The 24026-nt window shown below is 49.0% G+C and overlaps 1 protein-coding gene across 9 annotated transcripts in view; it reads left to right on the top strand.

Annotated features, from left to right (window-relative positions):
* The first annotated feature begins 5250 nt into the window (after positions 1-5250).
* The window catches only part of Dapk2 (death associated protein kinase 2), a 113915-nt gene continuing 95139 nt past the window's right edge, over positions 5251-24026 (top strand). For 8 of the 9 annotated variants that reach the window (XR_007978783.1, XR_007978777.1, XR_007978782.1 and 5 more), the window contains exons 1-2: positions 5251-5390; positions 12225-12322. Coding sequence is in view for 1 of the 9 variants with exons in the window: in XM_052187971.1 (XP_052043931.1) it covers positions 12231-12322 (92 nt within the window). In the remaining 8 variants the exon portion in view is untranslated. The remainder of the gene's footprint in view (positions 5391-12224; positions 12323-24026) is intronic. The other variant, XM_052187971.1, reaches the window with a different exon arrangement.

Genomic DNA, 24026 nt, shown 5'->3' with positions numbered 1-24026 from the left:
ACAATGTGTGGAAGAGTGACAGGACTCAAGGACTGAGTCCTGTGAAATTCTGTCTTCAGGTTTGCAGATATGACCGTAAACTCGGGGAAGACTTCCTGTCCTGCTCCATTCCCTCCCAGGTACTCAACACCCTTTCCTCTCATCTCTGACCTCTTGTTGGACTCTGCCCAGATCCCAGCCTGGCCCCAGAATGCAGAATTCTTGAACATTTCCTAGGATATCTCCTCTGCTTGTCTCAGAGTTCCTGACCCTGTGTTAGTGCCTCATTTCTCTATGGGAGCAGCTCAGGGGACCTGCGGTGCAGTGGGGCCTGAGACAGCGTGGGGTGCGTGGGGCAGACTCAAGCGGAGTCCTGGATGGACAACAGAGCAAAGAAGAGAGAGAGGCACAGGGCGGACTGTCTCAAGGTGGGGGCCTGGGTCAGGGAAGGGATGCTGCTTGTTGCTTTCTCAAGTGTGTGTGTGTGTGTGTGTGTGTGTGTGTAGAGGGAGAGGGAGAGGGAGAGGGAAAGAGAGAGGGAGGGGAAAGGGAAGGAGGGAGAGGCTGTCCTTAACATCAGCCCTGAAGGTGCAGTTATTCCCATTTCACAGACGAGGCAACCATGTCTCCAAGAAGGGAACTAGCAGGACACCAGCGGCCTGTGATGTCCTCCACCAAACTCCTCAGTGAGCAGCTACAGGGGCCTTGGCCAAGTACCAAGCCTCTGCCCTAAGCAGAAGGCCAATGCTCCGGTCAAGATCCCTCCCTGTGGCCCCTGTGCTGGTCAGGAAGTCTGGGCAGGCCTTGACAGGTGGTTTTACACTCAGAGCCCTTTATACACACATAGATGTTACCGTTTTTTTTTTTTTTTTTTTTTTCTTTTCCCACACCCCCTTGTTCTTGTCTGGTCCTTCCTGCCAGCACAGATCTTCTTCCAGGCTCTCCTCCAGGTTTCCCTTTCCCTCCAGGCCCCTCACAGGATAGCGCTAACTCTTGATCACTGGCTCCACTTTCCTCCCCAGTCAGTACCCTGCAAGTGCTGTGTGATGCTCGCAAAGTGAGCCAGCGCCCCATCGCTCGTACAAGTCCAGGAAGCCCCAGTGCCCCAGCCTCCCAGCCTCTGCCTCCTTCCTCTTCCCCTCCTCCTACCCCTCCCATGGTGGGCTCAAGGCCTTACCCCAGGGTGGTAAGTTTGTTACAAACGCCCCTGGACCTCCTCCTGAGGAAGCAGGAAGAGCTCTGGCCCAGCTTGGTCCACACCCAAATCCTGTGTGAGTGGGCATAGAAGAGCAGAGGGCAGGGGCTGGCCTTCCCATGTCACCAGGCCACTTTTGGGAAGAGGAGACTTCCTGTGTCTGGCTATCCAGGCCAAGGACCATCTGTGGAGAAACCACCTGACTTGACTGATAGTCTAGGAGAGGTGTCAACCCTGGACCCATTGCCAAGAAGTCTACATTGCAGACTTTATTTGGTACTTCCTAGGAACCTGCTCTGGGCAGGGGCAGGGTGGGGTAGGTACAAAGGTGAATAAGATGTACCTTCTCCCCAAGGGAGTTCATGCCTGGACATTTACAGAATGACAGAAGTAGCTGATACTCACTGACCTCTTAGTGGAGGGCAGGGCACTGAGCTGAGACTTTCAAAGGTGTTGAAAACTAAGCCAACATGCTTCTGAGGATGAGTCACAGAGAAATCAAGTCACCTGCCTGAGGTCACACAGTAAGTAAACTTCAAGTTTGCATCCACACTTCCATAGTTCCTCACTTAGCCATCGTCATCATATACGCCGACACCAGTGTCATCTGGCATGGCCACACACACACCAACTTTGTCCCTACCTTGGGTATGTGTCAGGAGGTCATTAGGTTCTGCCAGCTCATTAGGCACCAAGTGTACTTTGGCATAGCCCCATTGTGACAGCCCTTTGCTGCCCGTGGTCTATAGACCACGCTGGTCTTGAACTTAGAGATTAACTTGCCTTTGCCTTCCAAGTGTTGGGATTAAAGGTATATGCCACCACTGCCAGCCTATTATTTACTTATTTATTTGTTTTTCATTTACTTACTTAATTAAAACAAAGTATGACTGTGTAACCTTGGCCAGCCTGGAATTTGCTATGTAGACCAGCTTGGCCTTGAACTCAGAGACCCTCCTGCCTCTCAAGTGCTGGGATCAAATCCATGCACCACCGTGCTTTGCCCGACATCTCTAAAACAGGATTACTTCAGACCACATGTTCAAAAGTTCCCATGCCCTGACTCCACCCCCCTCATCATCTACATTGGGATCTGTAGGATGGGTTCTGTACATCAGGAGTTGTTAAACTATCAGGTGCTTCAGTGGCACAGACTGAGGACCACTTTACTCATGTTTCAGAGACATGGAGATATGAATGCATTGTCCACAAGTCTACCAAACTGCAAACACAACTGAGCCTTTGCTCTGAGCCTTTGACTGAATGCTAACCCTCTGAGGTAACATTATGGCCTTAATTGCTGAGCCATCTTTCTAGCCCCTCTGCATCATCATCATCATCATCATCATCATCATTATTGTTATTATTTTAAGTTGGGCTTGGGCCTGGAGAGATGGCTCAGAGGTTAAGAGCACTGGCTGCTCTTTCAGAGGTTCTGAGTTCAATTCCCAGCAACCATATAGTGGCTCATAACCATTTTTAATGAAATCCAGTTCTTCTGGTGTACAGGTATACATGTAGGAGACTGCCGTATACATAATGAATAAATCTTTTTTTTTTTTTTTAAAGATGGGCTCTTGCTCTGTTGCTTAGGGTCTCCTGGGTGCTGTGATTGTAGGCACATGCCACCCTGCCAGTTATCAGCATATCTAGTATCTTCTCTTGGGGGTGTGATAACTGATGTTTATTGCCATTTGACAGCACAGAATCATCTAGGAGAGGAGAGTTTTTAGACTGGGTTAATTGAGGGGAAGACCCACTCTATATGTGAGTGGTACTATTCCATGGGGGTGGGCTTCTGAGTCTGCGTCTGTCTCTCTCTGCTTCCTGACTGGAGATCCCAATGTGATCAACTGCTTTGTGCCCCTGCTGCTTCGATGGACTGTAGCCTTGGACAGTGAACCAAACGAACTTCCTTGCTTATGTGGCTTTTGTCATATGTTCTGTTGCAGAAAAGTTCTACAGGGAGCAACAGAGGACAGCTGTGGTTTCTTCTTTTGTGCCATTACCTATGTGTTCAATTTAACATGCCTTTTATTAGGTTTGGGATAGCATGCAATCTATGGAGTTCAAAATGGACAAGACATTGTAGACAAGACATTGTTTTGCTTTTGTTGAAAGTGGACATTGATCATAGTTATGACATGGTCAGGGAAATGACAAGGAAGAATTGAACCAAGGTGGCAGGGGTCAGAGTAGAGTGACTTTAAGAGGGTGAACTCCAGGAATGCAGAAACAGAATGAAATTCTTGTTTTGCATCTGCAAGGCTAGGATAGTTTGTCACACCAACAACAGAACTAAAAATGGGGGAGGAGGTATCTGGGGCTGGTTAGAGGATGAGGGACCTCCCTATTGTGGTGACCACCAGAGGTGTCCTTCCCTCTGCCTGCTGACTTCAGAAGCCATCAGATGGTGGTTATTTCTCTGTAGTATGCTATTCTGAGAACCCCAGACCCTGCACACACCTGAAAGTTCACACATGAAGGTCTCAGATCTTCCGGGAGACTGTTCATGACACGGAGAGTTGGGTGGAGCTCAGTGGTGTCAGGGTCCTGGTGTTGAAAGGCTGAGGGACAGTGTGCTCCTCAGGCACATTTCACATTTTACCTGTTGCCAGCGCTACTCATGACTTCACCGGAAGCTACCAGAAGGGCTGTTCCCACTTTCTGGTGACCACACATGGACGTAGAGCAGGACTTTGGACTACACCCATGACTCAGAATCTAACATCCTTAGCTTTAGGGAGGATCCCTAAGGGTGACTGTGTTACTTTTCTTGTTGCTGTGAGAAAGTAGCCAAGGGCTGGGGGGAAGCATCTCAAGAAAGGGCTTATTGGCTCACAGAGGGTACAGTCTGTCATGGCGGCAAGGGTGTGAGGCAGCTGACTATACTGTGCCCCGCTTCAGGAAGCAGAGAGAGAGGGGGCCGGCAGAGAGAGATGAGGCTAATCCTGGTTCTCTGTTCCCTGAGAGCCCTCTAACCTGCACAAATACGAAAGGTCACACATGAAGGTCTGGGATCTTCCCGAGGCTGTCCCAGACACTGCAGCAGTGGTCAGAGAAGGGTGGCCCTCACTAGCCAGTTTCTCCTCCCCGATTTCTTTTTTTTAGTTCAGGAACCCAGCCTATGGACTAATGCTGGGCACATCTAGGGTGGGTCTCCCCAAAGCTCTGGAAACACAATCTAGAAATTCCTATAGGCACGCCCAGAGGTTTATCTCCTGAATGATGGATTGTAAATCCAGCCACATTGACAGTACTAGCTGTCACAGTGACTTAGGGCTGGAGACTCTAGCTGGCAGTTCTTGAAAGGCCTCTGGTCTTGAACTGAGACCAGCCACCAACGCTACCACACGACTTCTTTTCTCCTCTGATAGTTTCTGGCAAAAAGAAGAGAGAAAGAATCAATTCCCAAGTCTCCCCCCCCCCCCCCCCACCCGAACAGGAATTCTCTGTGTAGCCCTGGCTGTCTTGGAACTCACTCTGGAGGCCAGGCTGGCCTCAAAGTCAGAAATCCACCTGCCTCTGCCTCCCAAGTGCTGGGATTAAGGGCATGCACCACCCCTGCCCGGCAAAGTCCTTCATTAAGACAGGCTTAATGGCGATACACAGACTACACTCAACACTCAAAAATGGTGCTGGCGTGGGGAAAGAGCAAATGTGGGCGATTCTCAAGCTGGGCCGGGGATGAGTGGGGCACATGAGAGCTTCCTACGTTTGTGTGAGACAATGGAGGTGAGGTCCCCAGAGAATCTGTGCAGTCAGGGAGCCTGGAGTTGGGGTAGTGGGACTCCCTTAGGGTGTGCGTGGGTGGGGACGGTGGGCAGAGAAATACTGTTTTCTGGGCAGTTGTGCTGGGCTGTGAAGTGCGTCGATCATTAGCTTACTCAAGTTGATTCGCTCCAGGTGGCACGGCAAGTGAGAGACGGGGCGGGGAAAGGACGAGGGAACCTGTTGGTCGCCTGAGCATCCAAGCCCTCACCTCGGGGCGGTCCCGCGGGGCTTCCAGCAGGGGGCGCCCCGAGCTCCGGGCCGAGTGTCCGGGCGCGCCTCCAGCCGGCGCCTGGGACGGGGCTGGCCGCTCCGCCCCCTCGGCTCCTCGGCGGCTCTGCGGGCGGACGCCGGGCGCAGGGAGCAGAGCTGAGCGGAGCGCCGCGCACCCCGCCGCGCCCCGGTGCACGTCCAGCCCTCCGCACATGCAGCGCAGCCTCTCGCCGTGAGTAGCGCCCCGGGCCGCGGGATTCGACGGCAGCAGGGGCTGGGGTGGTTGGGCATTGCCTGTCTAGGATTTGGCCCTTCTGTGGTTTGTGCGCTGTGCCGGCACCCGGAGGCCAGTCTGCACGCTGCTACCTCGGACTGCCTCCTAAGTTTGGCACTCTGGTCCCAGAGACGGGGTGGGGAGACGATCAGAGGCCTGGCACCAGGGCAGGAGAATGGAAACAACCATGCATCAAGTTTGACCCCCTCGAAAGGAGACCGGTCGCCGGTAGGAGAGAGACAAGCCCAGCCTCTGTGGGCTCACACCTCCTCCTCCTCCCCGCCTCAGCCCAGGAGGTTGCTTCCTGCGAAATGAGCCTCCAGTGTGGCCTAACAGTTGTGGGCAGGTGGAGGGACACTCCCTGGTCCCCTGTCATCTAGAATCTGAAGGCAGCTGGGGGGCAGCTCTTTTGGTTTCTGACATTAGTTCCCAACTAACTGTCTTGGCATCCTAGGGGAATTCTGTTAACTAAACATGGCTGGTACCTTGGCTGCTTCAGAGTTGAGTTCAAAGCCCTGATTTCTCCCCCACCTGCCCGCTGTTAAGTTTTTTGGGATATAAAGTCATGATATTGATAGCCCAGTAGCTGTCTTTGGAGGCTTGAGTAAAGTGTCAAGAATGGGTGGGTATCTGCCGCCCTGGGACAACAAACTACCTGTTAGCGGGAATAAATTAGCCAACCCTGACCGCTTCTCTAGAACCTTCCATTCTGTTAGATGTGGGGGCAAACAATCCAGTTGCCCAAAGAAGCTGACCCTTTTATCAAAAGACAGAGTTTTCCTCATGTCAACTCAGGGAGGTGGCTGACCTGCTAAGCCTCTGCTTCCTTATCAGGGATCGTCCAAAGGGGTTCTGTGATGCTAGAGTCCCCTCCCTTCTGCTGGCAGCGTCCCCAGAGCCTGAGTCTGAGGATTCTTCGTGTGTGTGTGTGTGTGTGTGTGTGTGTGTTCGTGTGTGTTCCAAACCACTGCTTACCCCTGCCATAGCCTGGTTTCTCATACTGGAACTGGATTTGGGTGAGAAGCTCAGAGAGTTAACACTGCGAAGTGAGCATTGACCGGTGGAGGAAACTTAGAAAGTGTAAGGTGGTGTTCCAGACCTGGGTGCCTTCTCCTAGGAATTGTCCTCCCAGAAGCCACTGGCTTTCCGGTCCTGAGCCACCCTTGGAGGAGTTGGGTGGGCGTCAAGAGAAGCCCTGGGAAGTTTGATGGCCCAGCTGGGCTATGGTGGAGGAGTCTCTTTCCTTCTCTGGACTTCAAATTTCTCCTTTTGTCAAACAGGTGACATAGGCCAGATCCCATGGGGTTCAGACTTTTGTTCCAAGGTTAAGTTTTTACCCCAAACCCCAGTCCACAGCATGGAGACCGTGGGAGTGCTCTGGCTCACTTCCTCAGAAGTGACTTCTGAGGAAGAGATTAAACTGGAAAGGTATCTGTGAGGTCCCTTTCTGTGGGGTCCCAGGAAGTCTATGAGTGTTCTTTGGTATTAAGGCCATGGGTAGGAAGGAGAATTCCCAGGGCCCCCTTGGGAGAAATGTGGACATCCAGATGGGTGCCATCTTTGGAAGGTGTGGAGCTGGTAGCCTGAGCCTCTGGTCAAAAGGTATAGTCATGTGCCTTGCCTCTGATACGTGGTTTTCAGCTTTCCAAGGTCAGTGGTTATAATTCTACCTCGGAGTTGCTGTTCTTGACTCTTGCGGGGCTGTGATGAAAGGGTGATGAGCTGCCCCAGGTGTTTGATTTGCTATGGAGTATCTGAGCTGTAGCCATGGGAAAGCAGGCTGGGGCCCTAACTGCAAATCACCATCTTATGTTCCTGTACTACTTGCTTATATTATCTACGACCTAGGGAACAGAGGTGAGGATGTTATACCTTTTGTCTTAGTGGGGCTCCAAGAGCATTTCACATATGCCATCTTACTTATAAAACAGATATTTGTTAGGGCGCTGGAGAGATGGCCCGGTAGTTAAGAGCACTGGCTGCTCTTCCAGAGGACCTGGCTTCAATGTTCAGCACCCACATGGTGGCTCACAATCATCTGTAACTTCAGTTCAGAGGATCTGATGCCCTCTTCTGGCTTCTTTGGGCACTGCAGACATATGGTGCATAGACACACATGTAGGCAAAAACAACCATACATATACAGAGAAATAAACTCTACAAAAACAGTCTTAAAAATAAAGTAGATATTAGTTTACTCCACACCTCTCACCAGGATCTCATATATCGAAGGCTGGCCTTGAACTCACTATGCAGCAGAGGATGACTTTGGACTTCTGGTTCCCTCTGGAGTGGCTTACGGGGTGCTGAGGATAGAAGCCAAGGTTGCTTTGTGTCTGCTAGGCAAGCGCTCTACAGACTGAGCTGTATCCCCACCACTTTTATTTTTCCATTTCTTTTTCTTCTTGGAGACAGAGTCTTACCTTACAGCCCACACTGGTCTGAAACTCAAGGCACATCTTGAGTGCTGGGATTACAGGTGTGTGCCAACCATACCCAGTGCATTTGGCTCTGGGGGAGGGGTGGTGGAAGCCAGGCTTTCTATATACCCTGATAACTGAGATATCTCCTCCGCCCGGTGGATAAGTCTTCTCCAAATTGAATCAAACAGCATACGATCTTATCGTGGGCCCTGATTTCTTTTGTTCTTCGTGCTTCTCGCTCTACCCCATTGTATAGTGACTCCCTTGTTCTATTGATGGGCTTTTGGTTGGTTTCAATTTTTAGTTGTTGCTTGTAGTTTGGTTGATGCTACATGGACCGTTCTGGAAAACAGCTGCATGTGCTTCTCACAGTACGTTCACAGAAATGGTTCCACAGTATTCAGAATGATTTTTGAAATATGTACCGCTTGGCAGTGCTGTTTTCTATGCATGTTAGTTTGAAGCCCAGAAAAGCCATCTTGTGCTCAGCTAAGGACAGTGTGGTCATAAGAAACAGAACTGGGATTCGAATCTAAGCCCGTGTGACTGCTTCTCTCTCTTTTTTCAAAATTTATTTTATTTTCTGTGTATGAGTGTTTTGCCTACATGTATGTCTGTGTACCACATTTGTGCCCGGTGCCTGTGGAGGCCAGAAGAGGGTGCCAGTTCCCCTAAAATCGCAATTTCAGATGGTTGTGAGCTATCATGTGGATGCTGGGAATCGAACCCAGGTCCTCTGCAAGAGCAGTCAGTGTGACTAAGCATGGGGCCTTCTCTCTAGTCTCTTTGTCTTTCTTTTTGAGACTGGCACAGATTGTGAACCAGAATGAGAAACTTCTAACCTAATCCTATTAAGAGAATTTTTCTAGAAGTTGAGGGGGAAGAACAGGGTCATGGAGTTTCCCAGAGAAAGTGGCACTTGGGCTCCTAGACCCTGAGGATGTGGAGCAGCTGTCCAGTGGGCTTCCCATGGAAAGAGCCCTCCCAGAGGTGAGACATGGCAGGGTGAACCAGGCGGACAGGAATGGTCCACTGAGGCTGTAATGTATGATATGTGGAATAGGGAGTTGATCTGTGACTGAGTCCTCTTGCCCTCCACACCACCCCTGGCCATGTTTCTGGGGGAAACTGGGGCTTCTTTGAATCCAGCTCAGCTCTGATTGACAAACGGAGCTGGTCTCTCACCAAAGGAAAACTCATAGCTCTTCTGGGACCATGCTTCGTGTTCCTGCCAACAAAATTTTGAGGGGTTTTCTGCTTTTATCTATCTGTGGAGATTGGTGCCCTACCCTAGGAGCTGATGAATGGTTTCTTTGGAATGAGTGTTGGTTTCAGAAGGCTTGCGGGGATATTGAAAGTGAAGAGAGGTTCAGCTTCTGATCCTGGTTGAGTCACCCTTGTTAAGGGAATAACAAAACCTTTTCCCGAGAAGGGAACATGGCCATGGGAAGCAGAGACACAGCGGCCTGGGCTGTGACAGTCAAACCATCCTCCTCCTTACTTGTCCGGTATCTTACCTCTCCCCCGGCCACAGTGGATCACCATGCTGGTATGTGAAGTAGATGCTAGGGATTTAGGATGAGAAAGGGTGCCAGCCTGCTGTGGGCTGCAGGGGTAATCCACACCAGCTGGTCCTGTGTCTAGGCTTGTTCACTTTAGCATCTGTGCACACTCAGGCCTCCCTGAGTATACAGTGGGCATAAAGAAGGAAGATACATGAAGGGTCATGGGTGCCCACAGGCAGGTGACCCTGAAAGTGAGATCTGGGAGCCAGGCCAGCTCTGTCTAAGGGTCTCAAGGATCTGTGTGCGTTGGCAGAAGGATTGAAGGAGGGGACATTTTGGTTTGTGAGAAGGGGAAATGTATGCATCCATTGGCATCTGCCACATCCCCAGTCTCTTGATGTTGGTGAGACCTATCCTATGTGATGGTCCTTCTAAACCTAGAGAGGAGAGTCTGTCAGGGTCATGGACTGAGTGTGGCTGACATTTGAACGGCAAGCAGAAGAGAGGCTGCCCATGCTAGCCAAAATAGGCCTTTGCTAAGGATCCTTGAGTGACCCAGCCATAGGCAACTGGTCCTCTCTGTAATGGGGCCCTGCCTGCAGGGTACTGTCCTTAAGTGAGCTCCTTCGGGAAGGGAATCAGGGGAATCACAAGCCCCACAGTGAGGGTTCCCTGTGGCACAAACTGCCCTGTGTCTTTTGCTGAGTTGCCCCGTGCAGGCAGAGATAGCCATGTTCCATAGATGAAGAAACAGGTTCCTTTGCCAAGGGATGAGGTCACTGAGCTAGATGTGGGTAGCTCTGGAACCAGCACCCGAGGCTCCTGACTCCTGGTGCTGTTTTAATGCCACCCATGTTCCCTGTGAGGTGATGAGTGAACATTTACCAATCCGTTCAGACTCGCTGTCGGGTGGCACTGCCCCCAAGGGATCTGAGGTCATGATAATCCCTTGTCTTTCCACAGCATCTGATCATTCACAAAACAATTTCATGATTCGAAATGGATTTTTTACAGTATTGGCCCCATTTTACAGATGGGAAAGCAGTGGTTTACCCAAGCAAAACTGGGCCTTACAGGCTGGGCAAATATTCTATCTCTGAGCTGCATCACCATATTTTGGCTTTAGAAATATTATTTTATGTATAGAGGTGTTTGGCTTGCGTGGATGTCTGCATATCACAGGTGCACAGTGCTAGGTGAAGCCAAAGAGGGAAGCAGATACCCCCGGAACTGGAGTTACCCCCACTATGTAGGTGCTGGGAATGGAACCTGGGTCCTCGGGTTATGCTCATAACCACTGAGCCTTCTCTCCAGCCCAGCTCTTGATTTGTTGAGACATGGTTTCACTGGTTAGTCCAGGCTGGCTTTGAATCCCTGATTCTCCTGCCTCTCAGTTATGGGATCATAGATTCCTGGCTGCAGACAGACACCTCTTATCCCAGTAAAGGTGAATTTAGTGAGAACAAGTAGCTAAAGTTCCCATGAACTTTCTCTGTGAACTCCTCCAGACAGATCTGAACAAGCAGGAAGGGCTCTTTTTCTGTTTCCTTCAGAAATAGGAGACAGGTGTGGTGGTACATGCTTGTGATGTCAGATGAGGACGCTGAGGAGGAGAATTACTGCAATTTCGAGGCCAGCCAATGAATTGTAGACCAGCAGAGGCTCATAGCAAGACCCTGTGTCAAAAAAAAAAAATTAAGAGGAATTAAATCATAGATTTGGAGAGATGGCTCAGCAATTAAGGGCTCTCACCGTTCCAGAGGACCTGAGTTCCCAGAACACATATGAAGTGGTTCACAATTGCCCAACTACAGCTGCTGGGCATCGGATACCCTCTCCTGGCCCGCTTGGCACCTGCACTTGTGTGCTGATACCCATAAACCAACACATACATATAAATATTAATAAAGTAAAATTTAAGAGAGGAATAAAACCTACATGTCTTAGTTAGGGTTACTATTGTTGTGATAAAACACCATGACCAAAGAAACGTAGGGAGGAAAGGGTTTAGTCAGCTTACACTTCCACATCGCTGTTCATCACTGAAGGAAGTCAGGACAGGAACTCAAACAGGGCAGGGTCCTGGAGGCAGCAGCTGAGGCAGAGGCCATGGAGGGATGCTGCTCACTGGCTTGCTCCTCAGGGCTTGCTCAGCCTGCTTTCTTGTAGAACTGTCAATCACTAATTAGAAAAGTGCCTTAAAGCCAGATCTTATGGAGGCATTTTCTCAATTGAGGTTCTCTCTTTTCAGATGTCTTGAGTTTGTGTGAAGTTGAAAACAAGCCAGGACTCTTACACCTCAGTGGTTCTCAACCTTCCTAACGTCACGACCCTTTAATATAAATCCTCAGCCAGGCGGTGGTGGCGCACGCCTGTAATCCCAATACTCTGGGAGGCAGAGGCAGGCTGATTTCTGAGTTCGAGGCCAGCCTGGTCTACAGAGTGAGTTCCAGGACAGCCAGGGCTACACAGAGAAACCCTGTCTCAAAAAAAAAAAAAAAAAAACAAATCCAAAAATCAATCAATCAATCAATCAATCCTCATGTTGTGGTGACTCCTAATCATAAAATTACCTTGTTGCTCCTTCATAGCTGTAATCTTGCTACTATTATGAATCATAATGTAAATGTCTGGTATGCAGGATATCTGATGTGTGACCCCCAAAGGGGTCAGGACACACAGGTGAGAACCCCTGGCATGTGTCATCGGCACAGGTGAGAGGCTCACACAGACCCCTTCTCAAGGAACCACAGTTGTGGGCAACTTAATTTTCTCCTTCGCTGTCAGTTGTTTTCCAAACTCAGCCTCTCAGGCTTGTGTTAGTTTGCGCGGTCATCCTAAGCTTAGGTTTCTTTCCATTTCAGGATTGTATGGTCCAGGCCTCGATGAGGAGCCCAAATATGGAGACATTCAAACAGCAGAAGGTGGAGGACTTTTATGACATCGGAGAGGAGCTGGGCAGGTAGGAGAGGGTGTGAGACGTGGAAGGGTGTGCACGGACAGTCACACTCCTCTCTCTTGGCTGGTCGGTGTGGTAAAGCTGGGCTTGTCATAGGGCTGTTGGGAGGCTTGCAAAACAGGCCCGGGGTTTATTCATCCTCACCAGTGACTCTGCAGATCTTGTGTCTCTGGAAATAATGTCATGACGGCAGCAGAGGTGCATAGCTGGGGGCTGTTTTCTGTACACTGTAACCGCTGAGGAAACTCTTCATGTATCTGTCACTCTTGCCCCCACAAAGCTCCCTCTCCAGGCTGGCTGGACATCTGACCTGTTGGTTTTGTTCTTGGTGTCCCGTTGGGATTCTCCATGGTTTCCCAGGATTTTCTTTTTAAAGCTGGAGTCCGAATGGGAGGTGAAGTAATCCTCCCGAAAAGGGATTTGTATTGAGCAGCAGCCGCAGCAGCCTGTCAGGAAGTTTCTGGGATCTGAGTTGTGTTTGCTCAGCCCAGAGCAGAGCTGCGCTAACCCTTGTCATCTCAAAGTCACTATTGTGTGAAGGGAGAGACTGGATTTTCTGAAGCTTCCTTCTGGACTTCCCATTTCTAAGAATGGTTGTTCTTTAGATGGTATTTTAGTGGTAACAAAACACCAGTCCTGAAGTGCTGGTCTCGGAACCATGTGGGGGATGGGAGTTACCTCCGCTCTGGTCTTATGGTGGGGGACAGTAGGGCAGGGCTTAAGGGAGTTTCTCCAAGTTGCTGAGGGCAGCAAGCAACAAAGCCAAGGTCCCCACCTGTGCCGTTTGTCCCTGCACACCTGTCCTGCTTTCCTGTGTGAGCAAGGTTCTTGCACGCTCATGTGTGTTTCTTGGGCACTCCTTCTCAGGCCCTGCACACACCAAGTGGAGTGAAACCAGGGGCTGTGTAGGGTGCCTATCAGACAGGACAGGTAAAACAGGACGCTTTTAGCCTTCTTTAGAACTGGTGAAGAATTAGCACTAATTCTTTTTTTTTTTTTTTTTTTTTTGTATTTGTTTTGGTTTTTTTTTTTTTTTCTGAGGCAGTGTTTCTCTGTGTAGCCCTGGCTGTCCTGGAACTCTCTCTGTAGACTAGGCTGGCCTCAAACTCAGAAATCCTCCTGCCTCTGCCTCCCAAGAGCACTAATTCTTATATCCCTTGTTTTAAAGACAAACAGAGTAATGCTAGAGAAACTTATTCCAAGATGAGGGCAGGGAGTGATGGGAGGTGGGGGAGTGGGAGAGCTAGAGGGAGGGGTGAGGGGGAGTGGGCATGGGTCAGGGAGTAACCCACCTCACAGGCTGGTTGAGTGGGGAGTGAATATCTGCAGACTTCAAGGGTTCCTCGCTGCCTTCTGTTGCTGATCTTGGGCCTAGAAAAGGGGCGTGAGAAGGATAGAGGCTAGAGGCTTTGGTGTGTTCTTCTGGAGCCTGCCTCTGAATGAAAGAAAACTCAGGGTCTCTTTGCTGCAGGCCCTTCTGCCCCTCCCCCGCTCCAGCATAGGAAGAGCCTCTCTTGGCAGGGATCTGCCAGAGGTGACTGAGTTGGGGTTCTTGCCTTTGCCTGTGTTCTGTGCCACGGGTGCCGTGATGTGCAAGGGACCGTGCATGTGTCCCTCCCGGAACTCCAGCCTGGGAGAGGCTTACTTGACAACAAGGCCAGAGTGGGACTGGACTGATGTCTGAGGGGCAGAGAGAGACGTTGAGAAGTTGGCTGGTCAAGGGCCCTGGAGAACGATCCAGAGGCTGTTCCTGGGGAATTCTTATGTCATTTTCTCCTTGCCTTGCCTCCTCACCACTTTGGACGTGAGCTATTCAAATGGGGAGACAATTGAGTTTGCAGGCCCTCCCTTGCTACAGGGTGTAAAGGCTGCATGTGCCTCACAAACTAGGGTCTTCCATCCCCAAAGGTTGGTGGAGTCGACAGAGACTGGGGCCTGAGCAGTGGTCAGACATGCTAGGACTTGGCTGGAAGTCTGTGAGCTAGAAGGCCGTTAATACTCCTTCCTTCCAGGATCCTTATCTGACAGATGTTACTGAGGTTCAGGTTGAGAAGGTTCCTGCAGGGGGCTATAGAGCTACTTTGAGGGTAGGAGGTACTGGGGGACCCCCGCCCAGGATTCTGATGCCTGCTGTATGAGTGAGTGCTCTAGCCACTGACTGAAGCTCTTAGCCCACAACCAAATCAATTTGTAAAATGTGATTCGTTTCACTTTACATATTGAGGATCTACTTTGTCCCAGGCATGGCTGAGAGCAGTACTAAGTAAAACGTGTGTTCTGTCTTCTTGCACTCTGTGATTTATGGATGCAGAGAAGCACCAAACAAGAGGATTTACAAAGGATGAGTCATGGTCAGTTCAGATGTGACGGAAGAGCACACGGTGCTTTGAGGGAGAAGAATGGGAGATGTATTTAAAATGGGCCGGTGAGAGAGGCGGCTCCGAGCTCTGGCTTCCTCGGAGAGTTCCTTGGCTGTACACACTTCCGCTCCGGCCTGCTCACGATGCTGAAGGTTGTCTGCTGTTTCTAGAGTGTTTAGAGAAATGCTAGTTTGGCCTTCCTAACTCCCAGTGGGGAAGAACAGGGAAAACTGACTGGAGCCAGGCTCATAGAGAGAATCCCATTTAACCAACTGTCTCATGTGAGGCTCAGGCTGGTGGCTTGTCCAGGGTCACAAAGTACATGTGTGAAGGAATGAGGGTAGGGACTGGTGATCAAGTCTGGGGTCCCACAAACACAAAACCATTTCCCTTTATTTGAATGCTTCTGGGGAGTGGGAGAGAATGTAAGGTAGGGGAGTTGGTTCCTTTCCTTTTTTTGTGTTTGGCTTTGAGAGTAGGTGTTTGAGGCCAAAGCTAGCAACATAATAAGACCTCTGTGGCTCAAAACAAGCAGCCAGGTGTATGGTGTGCATCCTAATCTCCACGCTTGAGAAGTAGCAGAAGGGGGAGCTGTGTGTTAGAAATCAGCTGTCAGTTGCCTGGTAAGACCCTGTCTCAAAAGCAAGCAAGCAAGCAAACAAACCAAAACAACCTCCCCGCCCCCAACAACAGCAACAGACCCATGTTATATCATCAGCTAGTTTTATTTCTGTGTCTTTCCTCTAACTTGCCAAGGGTGTTTCTCACTCTTGTACACACCCCTCCTCCTTTGTGTCTACTTGTGCACGGAGTTCACATTCCTCCAAGAGCTAAGGAGGCCCAGACAGCAAAGAGGGGCAGGCGGCTCAGGGAGAGGCTAGGCGTGCGATTAGGCCTATCTCACAGTTGTTTGTGCTGGGCTCTTTGATGTCAGGTAATATCTAGTTTCCTATCTCAGGCATCAGACCACACTGAAACTAAGCCAGACGTCCACCCAACTTCTGTGACTTGTTTCTGCCCCCGCCGTCCCCCTCCAGTTTTAAAAATCATACTTTTAGGGGGCTGGAGAGATGGCTCAGAGGTTAAGAGCACTGGCTGAGTTCAATTCTCAGCACCACAAGGCAGCTCATTACTGTCTGTAATGTCAGTCTTAGGGAATCTGATATCTTCTTCTGGCTTTGATGGCACTAGGCACGCATGTGATGCACAGACATACATGCATACAAAACACCCATAACCATGAAAAAATTTTTGCTTTTTAATTGAGATCCAAATTAGTTGCTATCTCCCCAGTAGCTTACTATGATCCCCCCATTCCATTCCATACTCTTCCTAAAGAATTAATCAGCTTTTACTCTAGACCCCTGCATCTATTACATTAAACCATATTACACACTAAAGTGTTTCCCCATTGGGCTGGAGGTCCTCCACCTGCCACTGGGCCTTCTGGGTACCTCAGCCTTTAACCCATGGGTCTCCAAGCCCACTTGGTGTCCCATCCCAGGGTGGTGTCCATCCCTGTCCTTTTACAATTGGTAAGTTCTCAGCACCCACTGACACCTATAATTAAACACAGAACTCTCTAGGACCTGCTTGGAGTTAAACGTAAAGTAGATGGCCTCTGTCACGTCCCACTCTCAGAAGCCCTGGTATTCAGATAGAGTGGAAAACAGAACACACTCACCACTAACTCTTTGTTAAAAAGTTTTTTCCTTTGTTTATTTGTGTGTGTTTGTGTGTGTGTGTGTGTGCGCGCGCGCGCGCGCGCATGTGAAGACCAGAAGCCTCAGATTCCTTAGAGCTGGAGTTACAAGCATTTGTGAGCTAGTCAGTACTGGGTACTGAACTTGGGTATTCTGCAATAGCAATTTCAACCTGAAGCCATCTCTCCAGTCCTACTGCATTTAATTCCTTTAATTATTTAATTACTTTTTTTGGGGGTATGCCTGTGTATGCATACATATGAGGACAACCTGTGGGGGGGTGATTATCTCCTTCATCATGTGGGCCTGGAGACTAAACTCAGGTTGTCAGGCTAGGGAGCAGGCAGCTTTCTCCACTGAGCCATCTTGGGGCCCTGTATTTAATTCTCAAACCACCATGTGATGCAGACTATCCCAGTCCTGCAGATGAAGAAGCTCAGCCCTGAAGGATTGAGTGACTACCTCAAGGAACAGACCTGTGAAGTCAAGAGACACAACAAACCTCAGAGAAAGTCCAGGCTGAAAACCAGGGACTTTCACTAGGCAGAGAGCCCTGTCCCCTGCCCTGATCTGGGACTTTTGTGCTGATATTTTCTGCCTGTGAGAATGTGAAGTGACAGGCTCAAGCCAAGGCTCAGTACAAGGGGACTCAGTGTTCCCATTTGACAGTTGAGGCAAACAAGAGAAGTGAAGACATGTATTTATGGTCACGCAGTCTGACAACCAGGACTCAGTTCTAGGCCTGATGGGAAGGTCATATTCTTTTTAGATTCATTTATTCTACCTTTTGTGTATGAATGTTCACATGAGTCCACAGACTCAGTGTAGACAGGCTTGGTGTTGGCCTCAAGGAAGCCTTCTAGGTTATAGCTATGCCTAGACTATAAGCCAGTGGCTTTTATAAGGTGTGTGTCTGTGTGTGTGCATCCATGCATGTGTGTAGATGTTTGGGTTACTATCTGTGCTTTAAGCTACATCTCAGGTACCTATTGTCTATTGAACATTGTCATAGCACAGGAGAGCTAGGGGTCAGTTCTTGTCCCATAGAGCTGAAGGCTCAACTTGGGCCCAGGAATACTTTGCAAAGCAAGTGAGATGAGCATATGGACTAGATCATGTGCTAACAGGGGGACCCTGAAAACATGCACCCTGAGTTCAGATGAGGACGCTACCACTTTGGGAGGGGCACCATCTCATGACCGAGTTCCAGAGCTGGTGGTAAGGGACCTTCAAGCGAGGATTGTGTCAGGACTCGGGAGTGGTGGGCCTGGGCTTGGGTGACAGAACGGAGAAGGGTGAAAAACCCCAGCTGCCTGCAGAGAGCCATGGATGACAGACCTCCTGGAGGAGGGAGGGGCCTGCCTGTTCATCACCCATTGTAAGGAAGACAAAGCACAAAGCCACTCAAACAAAGTGGCTGCACGGAGCCTGCTTCAATCAGTGGGAAGCTCAGAGTACAGCAAATTGTTCCTCTTGATGGGCGGTCCCACGGAGCCCAGTTTGCACTGTGACAATCTAAGGGTTGAGAGGCTGTCCTGAGGAGTCCTTGCAGCCATTGGCTCCCCAGGATTTGTGGGTGTCTTTTATGGATTTGTGGATGTCCTTTATTTGCTATTCATTTCCTGTCAGCATGTAGATGTGTGTGTGTGTGTGTGTGTGTGTGTGTGTGTGTTGACTCACTAAAAAAATATTATCTATCCCTTTCTGTGTGCCCTGAGTTCATATACTTGATTTTCAAATATAATAGAAAAAAATGTAAGAAAAATGGAACTCCTGTGAACTTTCACCTAGGTATCACCCAAGTTAAAAAGATTATTTATTTATTTATGTTTTCTTCTTTTTTAAAGATTTATTTACTTATTTTATGTATATGAGTACACCATTGTTATCTTCAGACACACCAGAAGAGGGTATCAGATCTCATTACTGATGGTTGTGAGCCACCATGTAGTTGCTGGGAATTGAACTCAGGACCTCTAGAAAGAGCAGTCGGTGCTCTTAAGCTCTGAGCCATTTCTCAAGTGCCCTTATGTATGTATTTATTTAGTGTGTGTGTGTGTGTGTGTGTGTGAAGGTATGTTAAGACTTTTCCATTGGGAATTTCAAGTAGTAAAAATCTTGTTTACTTTCCCCTTAACCTCAGCCTTTATTGTCTTTGTTTCTTTACTTTTTCCACTATAATATTTCTGTCTCCTTTCGTTACGTTTCATGGGTAATGTGACTTTCTAGCCACAGCTAGGACGGTAGGGCACATACAATATGCTTTGTTTCACGTATGATGAAAGCAAGGCACTCCCCTGACCCAGGCCAGCGGGGACGAGGGGCAGATCTTGGCCTAGATAAGTGGGTTCTCCCTCTTCCAGGTATAGAAGGGCGCCCAGAATGCTAGTCCCAGGGTTCTGCTTGGAAACATGCAGAGTGCTGTTGGGAGAGTGGGTGCTTTTGAAAGAAAATGGGCGTGAGCTCCCATTCTCCCCATTGCTAGGGAAACCAGAGTTGGGGCTCTGAGGCTCCCCATCAGCTCGCCTGGAGTAAAGCACCCAGGACCCTTAGGTAGTGCAGGTGGGAGGTACTGCCAGGCTGTGCCATCCAGGGCCTCCCACACACAAAGGGACAGCCACAGCCACAGCCTCTTCACATTGACCAGCCCCAAAGTAGACTTTTGAACCTAAGAACCTTATTCCACATTGTCTAGTCCAGAGGACAGAAAACTACAGTCCTACATGAAAAATCTGAGTTGACCTGTGTGTGACAGGCCCTGGAGCTTATTAGGTGGACTGGCTAGCTTTCTGTGTCAATGTGACACAAACTAGAGTCATCAGAGAGGAAGGAGTCTCAGTTGAGGGAGTGCCTCCATGAGATCCAGATATAAGGAATTTTCTCATCTTTAGCTATAATAGCAAGTTTAAGGCTAGCTTGGGATCACTAGGGAAAGGCCCGGCTTATTGTAGATGGTGCCATCCCTGGGCTGGTGGTCCTGGGTTCTATAAGAAAGCAGGCTGAGCAAGCCATGTGAAGCTAGCCAGTAAGCAACACCCCTCCATGGCCTCTGCATCAGCTCCTGCCTCCAGAGTTCTGCCTTGCTTGAGTTTCTGTCCTGACTTCCTCTGGTGATGCATATTGATGTGGAAGTTTAAGCTGAATTAACTGCTTTCCTCCCCAACTTGCTTTTTGGTCATGGTGTTGCATCATAGTAATAGAAACCCTGACTAAAACATTAGGATAGATTGTGTTGTTTTGTTTTTGTTTTTTTAATTAAAAAACCTTGTGTGTGTGTGTGTGTGTGTGTGTGTGTGTGTGTGTGTGTGTGTGAGAGAGAGAGAGAGAGAGAGAGAGAGAGAGAGAGAGAGAGAGAATCTTTTACTGCCTCTTGTGAGCTGAGGATCAAAGGTATGGGCCACTATGCCTAGCTAGGATAAGTTTTACAAGTGAACTTTTCCAGTGTATTTTTGATGGTAGGGAACGTCAACCTAGAACTCTAAGAAATCAAAATGGTGTCAGTATTGCCATATTCATCTGAGGACCAATTTTTTTTTTTAAATCCTCAGTTACTTGGTATATGTTGAATTACAACACTTAAAAACTTGCAGAAAAATTTGCCTTTCCCTGTGCTATATAATACCCAGATAATCACGTGGATCTTGCTTTTTGGTCCCCAGTCCCTCAAATATTTACCATTTGGCCCTTTGCTGAGAAAAATGTACCTACTGTTCCTCTTCAGGAGAGCTGACTGTGTACACAGTACTCCTTAAAGTGGACACCCAAGGAGGAGAAGGAACCTGGGTATAAATAGGTCTCAGTGAAAGGGGAAGAGGCGTGAGTGAGCAGAGGCCCCCAGGCCCCACTCTGTTGTCCCCCCTCACAGCTCATATAGGGCGGGGCTTATAGAAGACCCTTCTTTTCAGAACCATGGGGCACCCAGGTGAATCCTGCCATTTTTCAGAGAGGGACCAAGGCAAGAAGAAGGGAAGGAGACTGGGGTATCAGGGACTCTTCTCTCTGGACCCCGCTCTACACTAGGCACAGGCCTTAATGCTTGCATCTGATTGGGATGCTATGAAGTCTTCCCTTTTTACAGTTGAGGAAGCAGAGGCTTAGAGAACTTAACCAACCAGCCAGCATGAGTCAGAGCTGGGATTTGCTGATGACGCCTGACTCTGGTCCAGTGCTCCCTTTAAGGTACCAAATTGCTTAGGGTTTTCTTTCTGCCTGTGACCCCCAGGTCCCTCCAGAGAACAGGGAGGAAGATTCATCAGTGCCTTTGGCAGTTTACTGGATAACTGCTGAGAGTCCCCTTGTCCATTTCATGGCTGGGATAGCTTCCCACATACCTCTATGACAGCATCTAACCTGAGGCTCTGGTCTCCTAATCCTGAGTCCTGAGCTGCTAGACTATAGTAGGCTGGGCACAGGGCCTGGAATATGACTAAATGACCTCTGTCTGTAGATCATTTTTGCTTAGCATTTCAGGGTGAAACTGCAAGCAGAGAGGCGACCATGGTTGACGTGGTTCTTTCTGGGTAGTGTGGCATTCTTACCAATCTGTGCTTTGGAGGTGCCTGGGCTGAGAGACGGACAAAGGGGTGAGAGCGATTGAGACCCATTCAGGAGGACAGCCTAGGGCCAGACCCCAAAGGGCCCATCTTAGCAGCACAAGTCTTGAGTTCTGGAGTCATCAAGTCCAGACATGATCCTGGCTCAGCCCTTGTGAAATGTTAGATGTGAACAGCTTGGCTCTCTCATAGGCTGTGTTTATTTGCCCTGAGATGGCCACCGATTCACAAGGCTGTCAAAACCCCACACATATAATATGAGTCCTCTGTGTTTTCTGTCTTTTTTGGAATCTCCATCCTTTATGATTCAATGTCCAAATAAAAATGAACATTCCTGGCCTGGTAGCACACGCCTTTAATCCTAGCACTTGGGAGGCAGAGGCAGGCAGCTCTCTTGAGTTTGAGGCTAGCTTGGTCTACACAGTGAATTTCAAGCCAGCCAGGGCTACACAGTGAGTCCCTGTCTTATAAATAGTGGTGGAGGCAGTGATGTGTGTGTATGACGTGTTCTGGAGAGGTGTCTCAGCAGTTGAGTTCTTGTGGCTTGCAGAGAACCTGGGTTTAGTTCCTGACGCCCAGACGGTGGCTTATAACTGCCTTTAACTCCAGTTCCAGGGGATCTGATGCTTTTTTCTGGCTTCCGCATGTATCAGGCATGTACATGGTACACACATATGCATACAGGCATTTATACATACACATAAAATAAAAATAACCTTTTTTTCCCTTTAAAGAGCAGTCTGTTCCAGGGCACCAGGAAATCCGGTTGCCTGACCTAGCCCTTCCAAGGCCCCTAGGGAGTGCTTCCTCCTCCTCAGCCAGGCTCCCAGAGCTGGTGTATGTGTGTGTGTGTGTGTGTGTGTGCGCGCGCGCGCACGCGTGCACACACACACACACTCGGGGACTACCTTCTTGTAGACAAGGCTACTCTTTCTCTGTGACCTAACCCAGCAGGGCCCAAAGGGCTCAATCTGTAGCTGCCCTTCATCTCTGAGAGGGTTGCAGGGTCAACTGAGTTTCATCCTGTGATCGGAGGTGCTGAGAGGAAATTCTGCACAGAGAAGATGACACACACACACACACACACACACACACACACGCGCGTGCGCGCGCATGCACGCACGCACGCACGCACTCACGCACTCACACATGCACCCACACACCACTACCACCACCATCATCACCACCAACCATCACCACCACTCTCACCACTACATCAATAGCAACCCCAACAGAACAGACAGTAGAAAGCCATTGTGCCCATTTTACAGATTAAGAAAGCAAAGGTACAAAGGTCCAGTCTCTGCCCTGGAGATCAGAGAAGACAGATGAGTGGAGATAAGCCATCAATTCATATCTGAGCAGCACCCTTGAAATGATTCCTGAGAGGAAGATGTTTAAAAGCCCATCTTGGGCTGGAGAGCTGACTCAGCTGGTAAGAGTACTTCCTGTTCTTACAGTGAATGGACCTCATTTGGATTCCTAGTGCTCACCTGTCTGTAACTCCAGTTCTAGGATCTGATGGCCTCTTCTGGCTGCCAGAGACACTGTGCAGGAGGTACACATGTATGTACATAGGAAAAGTGCTCCTACACATAAAATAAAAACAACTATATCTTTAAAAGCCATCTTAAAGCAGGATACCTACAATAATTATTGAGTTTGGAGTCATGACTAACATCTCATGTGAACCCTGATTGGGGTTCTCCTGGAGTCTGTGCATGCTCCTGTATGACTTCCAGCTGGTAAGGGAGGTCTCCAGGCCCTAGGTTAGAGGCACCGGATCTACCTTCCTCTTCCACAGTTTCCAGTGTCCCTTTCCTCTGGGAAATTTGTTTGCTAAGCTATATCTGTGGGGCAGCTAAACTACCATCTCTAGCATGTGATCAAGAATGGTCCTTTATTTCTTTGCTCTCTGCTCTCCCACTCTCTCACCTCTCTGCCCCTGGGGCTCTTCCTCCCTCCACGTGGTCATGGCCAGCCTCCTCCTCTCTCTCTCTCTCTCTCTCTCTCTCTCTCTCTCTCTACCTCTCTCTACCACTAACTCCCATCTCCCCTACTCTGAATAAATACTATTCTAAAAAAAAAAAAAAAAAAAAGAATGGTCCTTTAAGGTCAAGGGTGGAACTTGAGACACACAGTAGACTCTCTGGGATATTGGTTTATTCTTTTCTTTCCTTCATTAAAGAAGTTTCTTTGTCATCTGTCTTGGCTATGTTAATTTACTTACAATGGATGCCTTCTGGGCTCTGTTCTTTCCCACTGTGTGTGTATTTATGTGCAAGTACGTATGTATGTATATGTATGTATTCATGAGTATATGTGTGTGCATACATATGTGTATGTGTATGTATGTAAATGTATAGGCACATGTGTTTGTGTAATGTGTTTGTACATGAGCATATGCATAGGATCGTGTACATGTATGTATATGTGTATGTGTGTATGTGTATGCATGCATACATGTTGGAGGTCAGAGGACAACCTTTTTTTTGTTTGTTTGTTTTTTGTTTTTTGAGGCAGGGTTTTTCTTTGTAGTCCTGGAACTCACTTTGTAGACCAAGCTGGCCTCGAACTCAGAAATCCAGAAATCCGCCTGCCTCTGCCTCCCAAGTGCTGGGATTAAAGGCGTGCACCACCATGTTCTTACCCTTCACCTCTTTTGAGAGGTGGTGGTGTTTGCCACTGTGCTGGTATGCTGCAGTCTAGCTGGTGCATGACCCTCTGGGATTCTCCTGTTTCCACTCCCTATCTAGCTATAGGTATGCTGGGGTTGGAGACATGTCCTATTGTGTGGGTTCTGATGGTCTGAGCTCAGGTATCACCTTGGCTGGCAAGTGCTTTTACCCAGTGAGCCATTGGTAAACTTGTAAACTGCTTTACATGTCTCAAACATGTTTACTTCATTCAGCTGACACCACAGTTTGCTCTCTGTAGGGCAGGGTTCTCGGCCATGTCTTCCTGCAGAACCGGTGCCAGGAGAAAGTGGCTTCCAGACTGAAGGAGATGACAACTCAGCTAGCCCACTCCTCTCACCCATTCACTGGCTAATAGTTCTCCCTGCAGCGGCCCTTGGCTTTTAGTGAATGAA

This window comes from Apodemus sylvaticus, chromosome 7 (genome assembly GCF_947179515.1).
Source record: "Apodemus sylvaticus chromosome 7, mApoSyl1.1, whole genome shotgun sequence".
In the NCBI taxonomy this organism is placed as follows: Eukaryota; Metazoa; Chordata; class Mammalia; order Rodentia; family Muridae; genus Apodemus; species Apodemus sylvaticus.
Note: the sequence above shows the minus strand (reverse complement) of the source record. Positions and strands in the feature narration are given on the sequence as shown.